At 47.3% G+C, this 15,034-nt stretch overlaps 1 protein-coding gene across 1 annotated transcript; it reads right to left on the bottom strand.

Annotated features, from left to right (window-relative positions):
* Positions 1 to 4,269: 4,269 nt before the first annotated feature.
* GPR37L1 (G protein-coupled receptor 37 like 1) lies at positions 4,270 to 14,728 on the bottom strand. Its single transcript, XM_081010413.1, has 2 exons — positions 13,553 to 14,728; positions 4,270 to 5,550 (listed from the first exon to the last, which is right to left on the bottom strand). Exons 1-2 carry the CDS (start codon positions 14,330 to 14,332, stop codon positions 4,741 to 4,743), a joined length of 1,590 nt encoding a protein of 529 aa, XP_080866539.1. The 5' UTR covers positions 14,333 to 14,728; the 3' UTR covers positions 4,270 to 4,740.
* Between the last annotated feature and the right edge of the window lie 306 nt (positions 14,729 to 15,034).

Genomic DNA, 15,034 nt, shown 5'->3' on the forward strand with positions numbered 1-15,034 from the left:
GATGGATATATCAAAATATGCAGGAATGGTGAGTAAGTTAAATGAACCTTGGAAGGGGAGGGAGGGAAGTCAATGAACGTATGGTTATAATAGATGTTTTAATTTGAAATGTAAAATTTGAAAATTTAATAAAATTACTATATTAAAAAAAGAAAACCCCTACGGTCATCTTGGCTTTTGTATAGTTGGGCAGAACCTTGTGATCCCATACCATTGCGACTTTTCCTCCGTAGTGTCCAAACAGAGTTGTGAGTGTGCTCTAGGTTGTGCTCACAGTGAATGTGAATCTCAGTAGGTCTGGCAAGTGTCCTTTGTGAGTGGAGTGTGAACCCTCGAATGCTTCCCAGAATTTGCTGCAGCGGGTGGGAGGGTCTGTAGGCACTGGGTGACATTCTGCGGCAGACGTTCATGTCGAAAGGACTGTGATGCTAGAAAACCATTGTTTCGTAGCAAACAGAAATGCACTCTGAGAAAGTGGTCTCTTTGCATTCCTTTTCTACCCCGGTCACCACTGCAGTTTCCTCCTCTGTGATCTTCTCACCCTCTTTGGCCTTGCCGTTTCCTGCATATGAGCCAGGGATTGTGGGTGAGGACTTTGGCTGGCTCTGGTGGTGCTGAGCCTACAGCTCCCTGCTCTCCCTCCCCCCCCCCCCCCCCCGAGATTAATCCTGTCTCCGGCAAAATGGTAAACAGTTTCAGAGCAAAAGGGCTTCCCCCATGCCTGTGCACACAGACATGAGCTGCGGCCTAGTCTGCTGACGAGAGAGAGCAGCCCTTGGGATACATACCAAGTGTGCCTACCCCAAGACTGCTCTTGTTTGCTAATGGGGGCAGCAATCCAAACATCACTTTCTTTGTACAAAGACAGGAGCTTTGTCTCCATGGCAGCAGTCCCAAGAAGGAACTGTGGGTGTCATTCCCTATACAAAGCCCTCACTGATCCCCTGCGTTGCAGCCCATCCCCTAGCAACTGCCTCCCTCTCGCAGTGGCGATTACTGTTCCTGAGGGTGCAATCCAAAGACAGCAGAGAACAAGGCCCTTTAACAGTTCTGCACAAACAGAGCTGGGAGCCTCACTAACAGGGAAATGCGGGAGAGGCCTGAATGCAGGGGCTGCTGCAAACTGCTAGAATGGGTACGGGTGGACGATAGGTGAAGAGGCCTTTTTCTGCTGTGCCAGACTGCCAGTGTGTCTCTTGCACAGAGGTGAGAGCCATTTGTCCTCCAGAAGTTGACTACAACTCCCATTGCCCCTGACCATTGACAGGAGCTGGGTCCATAGTGTGGGTTTTCCTGATTACCAGTAGGGTGTGGTTGAATATGCCTGAGGGCAAACACTGCTGTAGGTGTCCACCCCACCTTGGTTGACAGGAATAGCCCACCAACATCATCATTGCCTCAGAACTACTTTAGGATCTTTTCCATTTGAGATCACACCATTGGTCTCTTTCTCTCTCTGGTGATCCAGCAGCTTTTGAAGACCTATGCCCTTGAATCTACTGAGCAGAGGCAGATTTAGGGGAGTGTGACCAGTTCGCCAGCACTGAGTGTCGCAGGGGGTGCTGCCGCAACAGTGAGCAATGGAAGGTGTGTGCCCCTGAAACTTTAAAGCCCAAAGTCTGCCAGCGTCCTGAAGGATGCAAAGAATCTTAGGCCTGGGAGGTTTTTTTAGAACTTTCAGTCTTGCTGAGTGAATCTATTCACAGCAGGCTCATACCTAAGGAGCCTTTGCATCAACCAAACTACTAAGTCTAACCTTTAAAGAAGGCCAAATCAATAAACGGTTGGTTCCTTCTGTCGTCTTGTGGATTTGAAGCAGGTCACACGCGGGCCGTACTCCCAAGCTATTCTCTGCAAGAGCGAAGAAGCACAATGAGATTCTCATGGGCCTAACGTCATTCACCTCGGAAGCTTTGCTGGTGCGGTGAGAGAAGGAAAGGGAAGAGAGATGTGGAGGAATCGCTGTGGTAGTGAATGTTTGAATGGATTCCTTCTATCTTGGGAGTCACACAGGAAATGCTAGTGCAGTGCTACCTGGAGCTACAGAAGCATTTTTCTGGCAGTGACTTCACATGAAAAGGGAAACATGAGCTTCTGTTTGTCCCTTGCATGCCGCTGTGCTGAAGCTACAAGTGCATTCCTGAGAGCCTCAACCAAGCATGGCTCATGTTTATTATGCCTGTTCCAGTGGCCAGCTGTATTGAAGTGTTCTGCCTGAATAGGGAATGTAACCACAAGTAAGGAGTGTATGCAACATACATGCAGGTCTGAAAAGTGCATCTTGCTGAATGGGTTTAGAGGCCTCTGCACAGCTGGGACCCTGATAAGGCAGGGTTTCTGATCAGGCAGAGGCTTTTAAGCACGGTCAGTCAAATGTGCTTAGATGCTCTCTTCAGACCTTCCCATCCAATTCACAAAGGTTGAGATGGAGCACAGGGTGGGTGGGTAGGTCAGTGCATACAGAGACACTGGGAGCAGAGGCAGTATGCAAGCATGCCCACCTCCCCATACCTGTGTAACACCTGAATAGAATTCCAGATGTCCCTAATACAGACTAGGGGCACAGAGCATTTGGAGATACTCATCCAGAAAGCAGGGTTTTACTTCCACTGAACAAGGAGCTTCTGCTTCAGGCTATCACTGTTATTAGCTAAAACTAAATGTTTTCTACATGAATTTGCCTAATGTACAATTGGGGAGGAAAAAGAGTGCAACATATCCTGTGGCGACATATACAGCTCGACCACCACATTGGCAGGGAATGTAAGAGCCCCTTGAGGATTTAAAGGTAAAGGAACCCCTGACTGTTAGGTCCAGTCACGGATGACTCTGGGGTTGTGGCGCTCATCTCGCTTTATTGGCTGAGGGAGCCGGTGTACAGCTTCCGGGTCACGTGGCCAGCATGACTAAGCAGCTTCTGGCGCACGGAAACGCCATTTACCTTTCCACTGTAACAGTACCTATTTATCTACATGCACTTTGACGTGCTTTCGAACTGCTAGGTGGGCAGGAGCAGGGACTGAGCAACGGGAGCTCACCCCATTGCGGGGATTCGAACCGCCGACCTTCTGATCAGCAAGTCCTAGGCTCTGTGTTTAACCCACAGCGCCACCTGCGTCCCTTGAGGATTTAGTGACCTACAAATTCCCAAAGGGATGTCTAGCCTGAAAGAAGGTCCTTGCAGTTAGTGTTTCCTCAAGTCACTCGCTTTTCATTGGTGGCATGAAGGTGGAGACTTCCTTACTCAGGATTTAAAGGGAGACCCAGAGCCCTGGGATAAACAGATGGGTTTTCCTGGCTCAAGGTCTGCATAGATGCCTATTTGACTTTTCTCCATCTATGACTGTGCTATATGCGGGTTTCATGAAGCGCTGCATTCTGGCTTTGTGGGCAAGCCATTGCTTCCCCCTCTTCAAAGTATGCAGCCACAGGTGCTGCTTGAACCCAGCAGAGAGAGCTCATTGTGCCCCGATGAACGTTGTTGCCAAGGGAGGTCGTCGCCAGCATGCGCACAGGACTCTGAGCCTGTCTGTGTGTGTTAATGCGAGAGACTTGCTTCCTTTTGGAGGGCATTGCAAAGTCCATGGCAGCAAAATACTTTAGATACTGGAGGGATGCCTAAATACAGAAGTATGTTTCCACAAGGGAGACATTAAATATCCTTAAACTCGGGTTAAATAAACTCAGGGGGGATTAAGTAGCAGGATTCCTGATCTTCAGGATGGGTTTGGTGAGCCCTTATGTTCTCTGCTTGACCTCACCGAAGGAGGCGAACTTGTGACGTTTGGCTCACAAATAGGAAATACACGGAGTGAATCACACCTTATGTGTCACATGTAGTTATCTGAATACTTATAAAACCATTAACAGCACCTGTTGGCATCCTGGTTATGATCTGGGCCATGGTGTGCAGGGAAAGACTTGAACTCTTTCCTCCTGGGAGGCTGTGCTGACAAAAACCACGCAGGCACCACCATGAGTGCAAATATAAACTTAGTTAGGAGCATCAAAGTTCAGTGAGTAGTACTCACCTGGAGACTTGTGATAAATCAGAATACCTTTCCCGTGCTTTCCCTTATCACATTAAAAAAAAGTATATATACCTTCCTGGAAAACTATGCTGTTCCTTGAGAAAATTTATGTGCTTTCTTGGTCAGGGAGGAAATCTGGTAAGGCACTATATAGGTAGATTCACTTTAGAAGACACACAACAATTAGCAGCTCTACAGCACATCTTTTGTTTTTAAAAATGTCATCTCAGGAAACATGTTTCACTATCTAGAGTATTGGTTTATTGAGGCTAGGGTAGTGCTTATTTTGTATAGGAGGCTGTCTCTGGGCCTGGAGCAGAGAAGGGGACAGTGAGATCCTGCACGACTGCAAGATGGGTTAATTTGTACTATGTCCTCTCTAAGACACTTGGGGTCTCTTCAGTCCTTGAGGGGCTGCAGGCGGAGCTTTCCTCAGCACCCCCCTCCTTCATGGCAGCAGCCTTCTCTGCTCGTGCCTGCGATTTGGGGGCGCTCACACCCTAGGTAATAGTTCAGCAGAGGAGAGAGAGCTGCCTGTTGAGGCCTCATAACTAAGTCACTCTGATCGGAGCTGGTGTTGGAACAAGCCCTGCTCCATTTCCACCATCCAGCCACTTCACCAGCTGGTAACTAAAGAGAAAAACAACTTTTGGTCTTGGGAAGAAGCTGGTGGAAGAACTGCTAATGCTCCCCGCTTAGCTGGTTGAGCTTAGCATGGAGTGCCAACCGCCCCCACAGGGGTAGGCGATTCCCGGGGCTTGTCAAAGAAGATGGAAGAAGACATCTCGGTTTTCAGCTTGCCGTCGGAGCCGCCGTCGCTGGAGGCAGCTTCCTGACCACACTCGTCGCAGCAGCAGCAGCAGCAGTCCATGAAAGCCTGGCCCAGCGGCTTGCAGAGGCACAGCAGCAGCACCGGAGTCACTGAGCACTTGAAGAACAAGAAGAACTGGTTGACAAGACTTAGCAAGTCCAGGGTCTGCTTGGCCATGTCAGGAGATAGGTAAGCCACAACGATATTGCTGACGTTCTCTGGAATTGTGCAGAGACCATAGATCACTGTCAGGCCGATCACGGTGCAGTTGAGTTGGCTCTCGCACTGCCCGTGCTTACTGCCACGGCAGTCAGTCTTGTCTGGGCTGCTGACTCTTCTAGTGACCAGTTGGCAGCTGACAGTGAAGAGGATGGGCAGGCAGAAGTAGCATCCGAAGTACCACCACATCCTGGCGTTCTGGTAAGTAAGAACCAGAGAGTAAATAGATTCTGGCAGGTCCTGGGAAGGCTTCATGGTGCAGTAGTCAGTCACGATGCCAGAGACTGGTGAGGTGTCTTGTGCCAGCTGCCAGAGGAGGATCTCTGGGACGGAAAGAGTCATGGAACCCACCCAGATGACAGCCAGCTTGGCAATGATGGAATGGCAGTGCTCAATGGGTCGCAGCTTGGCTTGCGGACTGGTGGCCGCATGGAATCTGTCAATGCCCAGAGCGCAGAGACTGAAGGTGGTTACGCCCAATGAAGACACCTAGGATCACAAAGAACAGAGACAGACTGTTGTTCAGGGTAAGTGAACTGACCAAAAGGGGCAGTTTGCTTTAAAGAGAGAAGGGGATGTTGACCTCAATGGATGAGCTGCAAAATAAGTTTCTCTATTTCTTTTGAGTGCAAAAAGCCTCTTTCTGAGTACAAGAAATGGGCCTACTGTATAAGGATAGATGCAGACCCCAATTTATACCTTGCTATTTTTATATACATGCCTTTTGTAAAACCAGGTAAGGTCACCCAAATCCCCAACAGCTTTTTTATATGTTCCCAAGAGCACTGTTGTTGGTTAAGGCCAAAAGTTTGTGAAAAGACATAATGGATTATAGGTGAAAGATGCTTTGGAAAAGGTTCCTCCAATGTAGGCCTAAGCAAAGAGAGACAGTAACCTTTGGAAGCCCGAAGGATTAAAAATGAGGCAAATCCAGAGTGCTAAATGAGCCCTATTACCAGAATGACCCCCCATTGCTTTGAAAACTTGAGGCAGATATATCAAGGCAACTGAGGGGATCAGCTCTGGAAGAAAGGCTCACAGCCTACTCATACTCCCCCCTTGGCTGCTATTTTGCTTTAACACTAGTGTAAGTTTGTACGGTCAATACTGGTAAAGCAATCTGGTGGACTCTCCAAAAGCTGTATCTGAAATAAAAATGCTCAAAGGCTCAGCTAAGCAGCATTCTCTTATTCATTCTTCCCCCTTACCACTCTTTTTTGGTTCCTTATACCTCAGTGTTTGTATTTTATACCTTTACCATTTTTGCCTATATTTTTATATCAGTTGGTGACAGCATAGGGATGCACAGTAGGAAGTCAGGGGGCTCATTGTGGTTTGTGTATATATATATCATTCGAAACATGCATCTGTGGTATGGCTAGAAACTTTCCTATAGCTGCACTTCTTATTTACTAGCTATCCCTCCCCAGGAAACCAGACTTGGGCAGGCTCTACTCATTCAACAGAAGACAGGGGCTACATGGACTGTATCACATCAGCCTACAGGTGGAGAGATCCCAGTCACAAATGCTCCCCATCTTAATCATTTCATGCAAACAGAAAGCCAGCAGGGCAGGCGAAGGGTTGGGACCAGAACCTTTTCTCTGTGATGCACTACACTTCTAACTGCAAGGAAATTATTGTGTTGGGGAACACCCAGAAGCGGTACAATCCATTCTACCTCCTTGGGACTCTTATTTTGCTGCACCTTTTCATATATTTACAGATTGCAATTAGCAACTAAAAGCAAGAGCGTCCGGCTTGGGTGGGAGAGACCTCCTTGTGAATCCTTCCCAGGCCACTAGCAAGCTCTTGACAAAATCAGCGCTGGTCATTGAAATCCCCTCCCAACCCTGCTTCCCTTCTGGTTCTTACTACCTAAACACATCCGCTCTCAGAGGGATAAGCGAGTTCAAATAAGTTTGTTGGTGTCCCCAGCCAGTCCCAGCTAATTTCCGCTGCATTCAGAAGCCCAGGAAAACATCCCCCTCTGCCAAAAGGGAAGAGGGCAAAGCGTGGAGGAGAAAATGCCAAACTCTGGGTGGGTTTGAAAGACAATGAAGAGCATGAATAAATAGCAGCCAGGGCTGCCCTCCCCCTCACGCTGCCCTCTCCATTACAAACACTGTGCTTTCCTTGGGCTCAGGAAACACAACGCCCCATTTGAACAGTTGTCCATAGACTGCGCGAGAGTTCCAGGGCCCTAATTGCAGGCACCCGCTCACTTCTGAGGGGAACAAGGGACATTCATTGAGTGCAGGAAGCATTGGAAATTGGGAAGAAATCCTCAGAAACCCTCCGTCTCCTTTTAAGTGCAGCCAAACCGGTACACAACAGAACGCTTCCAGGCCACAGCCTGCGCTTCTGAGGGCTGCTTCTCACAGTGCTTTTTAAAGACATGAGAATGGGTACCCACAGGTTCCCTCTTAATCTAAAGATACACACACACACACACCCCACGATGCTGACAATGCCCTTGTTTCTCTCCAAGAAACTGGTGGGAGACTGGAGCAAGGGGCTGCCTTGAACACTGTAGGCCCAGCCCAAGTGTTTCATTTTGCTTCTCCAAGCAGTTGCTCTGTACGCATGTGATGCCTTCAATGGGACCATGTGTCACCGGGCCTAAACACACTGTATAGCCTGCCGGTGAGTTACCGGGCCAAATTCATGGTGTTAGTACTAGAAAACAAATCCTTAAATGGCTTGGAACCCATGTACCTAAAAGAATGCCTCCCCAATAAGGCCCATCTTGGGCCTTACAGTCACAGGTGAAGCCTCATCGCAGATCTCTGCACCTCACCAAACCACAGCGCATTATCTTTTTCTTGACATAGTTTTTTTTAAAAAAACTGAAGAATCATTCAAACATGCCACCCTCCATCTGCAGTATGGAGTGGTACTACAGTCCCAGGAAAAACAGTTACAGTGGTACCTCGGGTTAAGAACTTAATTCGTTCTGGAGGTCTGTCCTTAACCTGAAACTGTTCTTAACCTGATGCCCACTTTAGCTAATGGGGCCTCCTGCTGCTGCCGTGCCGCTGGAGCACAATTTCTGTTCTCATCCTGAAGCAAAGTTCTTAACCCAAGGTAATATTTCTGGGTTAGCGGAGTCTGTAACCTGAAGCGTATGTAACCTGAAGCGTATGTAACCTGAAGCGTATGTAACCTGAAGCATATGTAACCCGAGGTACTACTGTATAAGCAAAGCCTTAAAAGGGCTTTTAAGGTAGAAAACTTGGGAGGGGAGGAGTAGCTTGCATGGGGAGTTTTGGGAGAAAGTGGAAGGTGAAGGATGGGTTCAGCATCGTCTTTCCTGCCACAACTCTTCTGCTCTCTGAGATGCTTTGAGGTAGAGAAGAGGCAGCCAGACAAATGCTAGCTGCCGTGTGCTTGACATTTGTTCTGAAAGGGAAACTCAAAGGCACAGGGTAACTTTTGCAAAAGCTGAGCTGCTGGGTTAAACCAGAATGTCTTCCAAAGGCACAGCTGCTCTGCAAGTTTTATTAAAGGGCAATTTGCAAACTACTTAAGTCTGACAAACGGAGCGGAATAAAGAATATGTACTATGCTGCTTTCATAGTCAGCAGTTTCAAGCATGTTAACATTCTAGCATTTAACAGGATTTCCCCCCCGAAAGACTGCAGATACTAAGATTCCTGTCCTGGTTTCAGTTGCTTTCCTTTCAGAGTGGCACTGGGTATGCAGCTTCTAGGATGGAGGGTAGTAAATGTCTGCAAGCACCATCAGCCTGTTTTGGACTTTCAGATGTTGGCAAATATTTCTCCAGAGCAAGCAGAAGCGGCCTCTGACAGTGTTGGGATGTGTGGACTGCATGAATAAGTCCTTGACCCGTGACTGCATTTCCCTATTTTCCTTACTGCCTGTGATCCTGCCAAACAATACCAAGGCTGCATTGTCTTCCCTGCCTCACCCATGCATGGAGCTGTTCCCATAGCGAAGCACTGAATCATTCACAGATGTTCCACCACCTGCATCGCTCTCATCTTGCTTCGAGTTAGGAACCGACCAGAGAAGCTACAGAGTAAGCAGCCTGCGTGGCACGTTCTCTCGCAAGGAAGGACAGGAGAGAAGAAGGAACTTGTATATATTATATAAAAACTAACCTACATGCCAAGGGTCAAGTCTGAATATCATCGTCATCATTTTTTATTTATTCATTTGGTTTATATCCCGTCCTTACTCCAGAAGGAGCCCAGGGTGGTAGACACAGCAATGTTAAAACATTATTTTTTGGGGTGGGGTGGGGACTAAATAGTTCAGAACATTCCAAAAGCAATTTTAAAACATTTTCTCAACCAGTGATCTCAGGGTTGCCAGAAACATTGTCTTTCAGCTACCAAATGCCTTGGTAAACAGAAATGTGTCTGAATTTATCCTGAAAAGTCAATAATGCAGGACAAGAGACAGGTTCACTTCTCTAGGGAAGATGGTTCCACAAATGGGGAACCACTACTGTAAAGACCCTGTTATGGGTCAATGCGAACTGGACAGCCTCCAGCGGCAGCATCACCAGCAAGTCCTCACCTGCTGATCATAAAGACCAAGATGACTGATATTGGGGAAGGCACTCTTTTAGGTACTTGGGTCCCATGCTAATACTAACCCCTTGAATTGGCCCAGTAGCTCATTGGCAGATGGTGTAGCACTTTTAGGACCACCGACACATGGTCCCATTGGTCTCCCCCACTTACCAGCCTAGCCCCACATTTGTAAACATTCATCATTCAGAAAGTAAACAATTGGGTTGTAAGAAATCGCAAAGACTTTAATCTGCACAAAATTTCATTTCCGTTCCAGTTGGAATTTAAACATGCATCATTTAATTGGAATTTAAACATGTTGTGGATGACTCTGGGGTTGCGTGCTCATCTCGCTCTATAGGCCGAGGGAGCCGGCGTTTGTCCTTTCAATAAATCACCTGTCTTCTCAGTCCTAGGCATAAACTACTGGGATATTCCCCGGTACAAACCCTGTTGAAATGATTGAGATGTGTGCAAGAGCACTACCATAAACCTGGGCAGTTCCAATTCACTGCAAATGAGAACACTCCAGCTTCAGTCAGAGCTATTTGAGAGGAAAGGTGCCTACGTTCTATGGAGCTTTCCTATGTGCTTTGCCCTATATGAGACAAAGCCAGCCACACAAATTCGCAGGGCCAATTGTGGGTCGAATGAACTCTAATGCAGCCTTGGCCATGAGCTGACACAATGGTCTTGATGGTTCTGTTGTAAGAAAAGCCCTGCTGGATCAGACCAAAGGCTGATCCAATCCAATGTCCTGCTTCCCACGGGGGCCAACCAGATGCCTATGGGAAGCTGACATGCAGGTCGTGAGCACAATAGCATTCTTATTTCCCACTCTTGTTCCCCAGCAACTGGCATTCAGAGGCATTTTGCCTTTGATCTTGAAGGTAGCATATAGCCGTCATGGCTAGCAGTCATTGATCACCTGTTTTCTTGGGGGTGAGGGTTGGGCCTCAGGGAAATGTAATTTGATGGGGAGACAAGGGATCAGTAACAGAGAATTCTTAGCACCTTTACCAAATTTAGCAGCCAAACTAGACATGACTTTAACCATGTTTTTGCATCCTGCATTTGGGACCAGCAATGTCTCTTCATTTACAAAAAGCAGCTTCAAAGCCCCATATCCTGATCTGGAATGCGAGATTTTTAAAATTGGAAAATCATTTTCCTTGCACTGTCTTCCCACTGGAAATTGAGTTTTACACCAGCTGCTATTTGCCTTGATTTTTAAAATTCTACATAATATTTGAAAATTGGGGCAAAAAGAAAGATGTAGCCAATCCCAAGCATGTAATTAATGTCTAGTTTGGCCCCATAATCCCCAATGTTCTTTGGAGAAGCCATTATGGTCAAACTGGAATGAAGCTGGCATGAGCTAGTAGTTTAGATCCTGATCGTTGGTTGGCTCTAACTCACATCCGTTTTGTGCCAGTTCAAACATAATGGTTTCTCCCAAAGAATCCTGGACAACCAGACAACTGCTCCACCACATGGCCATGTTAATTTATTTTCCCACATCTGACTGGAGATAAAGGATTGTGTGAATCTGGCCTCACACCAGGATGCTTTCCTTGGATAGGAACCCTCTGAAGCCCAAGTGCCTTGGGGCAGAAGATGGAACGATATTCTAATGGCAGAATTACATGGCAAATGTACAGGTCCACCATGTCTTTGCCATCCTTCCACCTGACAGCCTAGTTTTCATGTCTTTAAGTGCAGAGTGAGTTTCACAGAGATCCACCATACTGAGCATTTGTCAACCATCTTCATTGACAGTGGTTGATTATTCAGACTTGTCTTTTAGGCACACTCTGGCAAGGCATGGAAGGGGGCAGGGTACTCTGCACAAATGTTGCGTGTGCAGTGCAATCTTATCCATGTTTACTCAAAAGTAAGCCTCCCTGTTTTCAAAGGTGCAACGTTTTGAGCACTCACAGGAGTGCAGGATCTGCCCTCACCCCACTGCCTTAGAAACCAATGCAGTTGAAAATAAAATGTATTTTGGATATGCCGAAACACTAAACAAATACATTATCAGGACCGATGCAGTTGCCTGCACACAGGGATGCTTGAGGTTCATGTGCAAAAGCAAATATATTGATAGCATGAGCAGATGAAAAAGAGGGCAGAATTATTGCGCCTTCAACAGTTGTGTAGAAGAGGGATTTGTCACTTGGTTGCTCTTCCTTCTTCTGCTAGTTATTTCAAAAGAGGATCCACATGCCCATAATGGTAAGTACAGGCTCTCCTCAAATACTAGCTGAATCCCTGGTTCAGTTCCTTCCTTTGCCACAGATTTCCCCTGGGACCTGAAGTGAGGTACTTAGCCTTTGTGTACGTCAGACTAACTGCCCAGTCTATAAAAAAAGATAAGGTTATCCCCAGGTACGAAAGCTTAAGACACACCAGAAGTATTATCAACATGTGCCATCACATGCACAAGCGTACACAACCCAAGTAGAGGGGAACTTCTATGCAGTTTAGAAATGTGGCACACTTCTAATGGGTTTCCTGCCACTGTGAGAATAGGATGTTGAACTAGATGGGCCATTGGCCTGATCCAAGAGGTTATTCTTACGTTCTTACGACACAGCTGCATATATCTCTAAGTGATAAGTACCTGGATGAAGTCTTAAAGTTAGGGCTGCAACTACTGTCTCTTTCTGTTCTTTTAAAAGCAGGCACAACAGGTAGAAATTCAACAGGTAGAGCCTTTCCCAGCATGATGTAGTATCCCTGTCACATGACTGTTAAAGGCAGTGGTACCCTAAAGAAGAATGCTCTTTGGTCCCCAATGGGAGAGAATTTTTCCAAGAATGGCCACTTCAGCTCTGCCTTCTCTGTGCTTGTCTTGCAAGAAACCTGCTCCGAACCTTTAAAAGTTGTGAATAAAACTTTGCAATGGTATGAATACAGCTCTTTGAATTGGCTTAGATTGTTATAGCAGCCTGAAGCCCTGCTGGTTAATGGAGTCAGTGCAACTGTTTGATATGTTTATTATTTTTAATTGGGGCGTTATCTTCCTGAGGGGACTTAAAAGTATTTGCATTTATAACCTTGCTCCGTAAATTAGCTGTATTTCCATCCTATATTGTTTTCTCCTAGACAAATAATGCACAACTTCCCCATGTTTGTTCTGTAGCTCAGAGTATCTGGAGTCAATGAAGCAACAAATCATTATGCAAGGAGTTCCCAAACTATGCTCCACGGACCACCAGTGGTCGGCTAGCTTCATTCAGGTGGTCCATGGCATGCCCATGTTAAATAGCCATACTGATTTTTAATTGCATTGCTATCGCTTCTATGGAATTCAAAGTGTAATACAATGAAATAACTATAAGAAATAAAAGAAGCAATAAAATACAAATAGAAACCAGAGAGCATCTAGCACAGTGGCAATTGCTACAAGAGGCAGAAAAACCATGAAGTGGTCCACCAAGACCCTCAGCAGTTTTCAAATGGCCTAAGCACAGTTCAGATGAATGTCCATGGTAATCAGGCTTTAAAAATACCATCTGTGGCAATACTTTCCTCATCCAACAAGCATACTTATCTCCACTTTCTGAAAGGCATCTCAGTGATCTGGGACACACCTGTTGCCTGGTTGGGAAGAAGGCTGGTGTAGCCTCCAGCCAAGGCATGGGCAACCTCAGCCCTCCCGATGTTTTGGGACTACAACTCCCATGATCCCTAGCTAACAGGACCAGTGGTCAGGGATGATGGGAATTGTAGTCCCAAAACATCTGGAGGGCTGAGGTTGCCTATGCCTGCTCCAGCCTTTCATATGAGGTTAGAATATATAGCATAGAAGGCACTGAGTTACATTGGAGAGGGGTATGTCCAAGCTTGCAATATGTAGCCGGGCACATGCTCAAACATTACCCCCCAAAGAAGACGCACAAAATTGCTGATGAGAAACCAGGGAGGACTGCAGTGGAATCTCTTACCTCCATGAAAGGCACCACGCGGCAGGAGATGCTCCCCAGCAGCCTCTTCTTGGTAATCTCATTGAAGATAACCACTGGCAGGCAGAAGAAGAGGATGAGGAAGTCCCAGAAGGCAAGGCTGGCCAAGATGGAGTTCCAGGCACTTTTCATGTAGTAGTTGTGCCAGACGATGCACATCACGGAGAGGTTCCCAATGATGCCCACGGCAAAGACAATGAGGGACAGGAACATGACAGCGTAGGCGCTGTAAGAGCTCTCGGTCACTGGGTACAGAGGGTTTTGGATCTGAGGGCGCTTCCCTGATGCCACAGTCGTATTGTCCTGGAGTTCTGTGGCCCCGTGGACCGCCGGACTCCGCTGGCGCTGCTCAGAGGGATATGTGCTGGACGGCACCAGGGCCTTGGTGGGCCGTAAGCTGCCAGGGAGCACGGGCCGAGGAAACTCCACTTTTACTCCCGGAACGTACTGCTGAACTGGCTTGGGCTCTTCATCCTCAGTTCCCCGGCGAGTCCTTCTCCATCTCAGTTGCTCTTCCGACAGCTGCCACCCCCTCTGATTGCCAAGGGATCCTGGCCATCTCAGCCTGCCCGGTCTTCCAGGCATCTCCAGCAGCGCCTCTGGAGAGACAAAGTGCCTTGTTAAATGACCCTCTCCAGCCCTCTGCTCCCTCCTGGAGGATATAGAAGACTCTTGAAGAAGCGGGGCAGCACCTTCCTTCCCCCTGGTCTCCAGAGGCTGCAGGAAAGGAAGCAAAAGCATCATTGTCCAAGGCAAAGGCATCCTTCCTTCTGCACAGATGGGGAGGATGATGCACACAGAAGGCAACTTACAAAAAGAGCCAGCAGAGATGGCACAGCAAACTAGGAGGAAATGAGGGAGAAAATTCCCACGCTTTGACTCGAGGTATTAAGAGGGCAGGGAGCAGGGGGAGGCGACCCTGGTGCTTCAGCCCGGATTGAGCCAAGACGGAGAAAGTCTTCAGTCTGCCTCGACCAGCCTCACTGCCGTTCTGCATTCCCTCAGATCTTGGGCCAGAATAAAAACCGTTTCCCCCAGTAATTCGCTCCAATCATCCTTTATTGAACTGTAGGCCCCCTGGTGGCCAAACCACAATGGCTAAAGGCTGCTGTGAAAAGAGCCCAGCATTGCTTGAGGCAGCGAGAGGAGAATAGCAGAAAGAAACCACCTGCCTCAGTAAGAGACCTTGGAGGGTTTGTGTGGTAGAGCCTTGTGGGAAGCAAGGGTGATTTACATCAGAAATAAGAAACCTCTTGCTGAGTGAATCCCCTTGAGCCAAACTAGAAAGGTCACAGTACAATTCAGAGGGCTATGTATTCATTAGTATATGTTAAAAGAGGATTCTGTTGGCACTTGAAAAAGGTGGCAGAGCAGCTTTTAAGCTGATTGTGGGGAGGGAGGGAAGCCGACAAGAGCTGGGGAGGGTCCAATTCAGAATGAATCCTCTGCGTTGAAGATGAAAAA

Source organism: Podarcis pityusensis, assembly GCF_964106645.2.
Source record: "Podarcis pityusensis genome assembly, chromosome: 6".
Lineage (NCBI taxonomy): Eukaryota > Metazoa > Chordata > Lepidosauria > Squamata > Lacertidae > Podarcis > Podarcis pityusensis.

Excerpts from the sequence above, each read along its gene's own strand:
- GPR37L1 (XM_081010413.1), bottom strand. The coding sequence starts at position 14,332 with ATGCCTTTGCCTTGGACAATGATGCTTTTGCTTCCTTTCCTGCAGCCT. Across the intron at positions 5,551-13,552 it reads GCGTGGTGCCTTTCATGGAG|GTGTCTTCATTGGGCGTAAC; the intron begins GTAAGAGATTCC and ends TTGTGATCCTAG.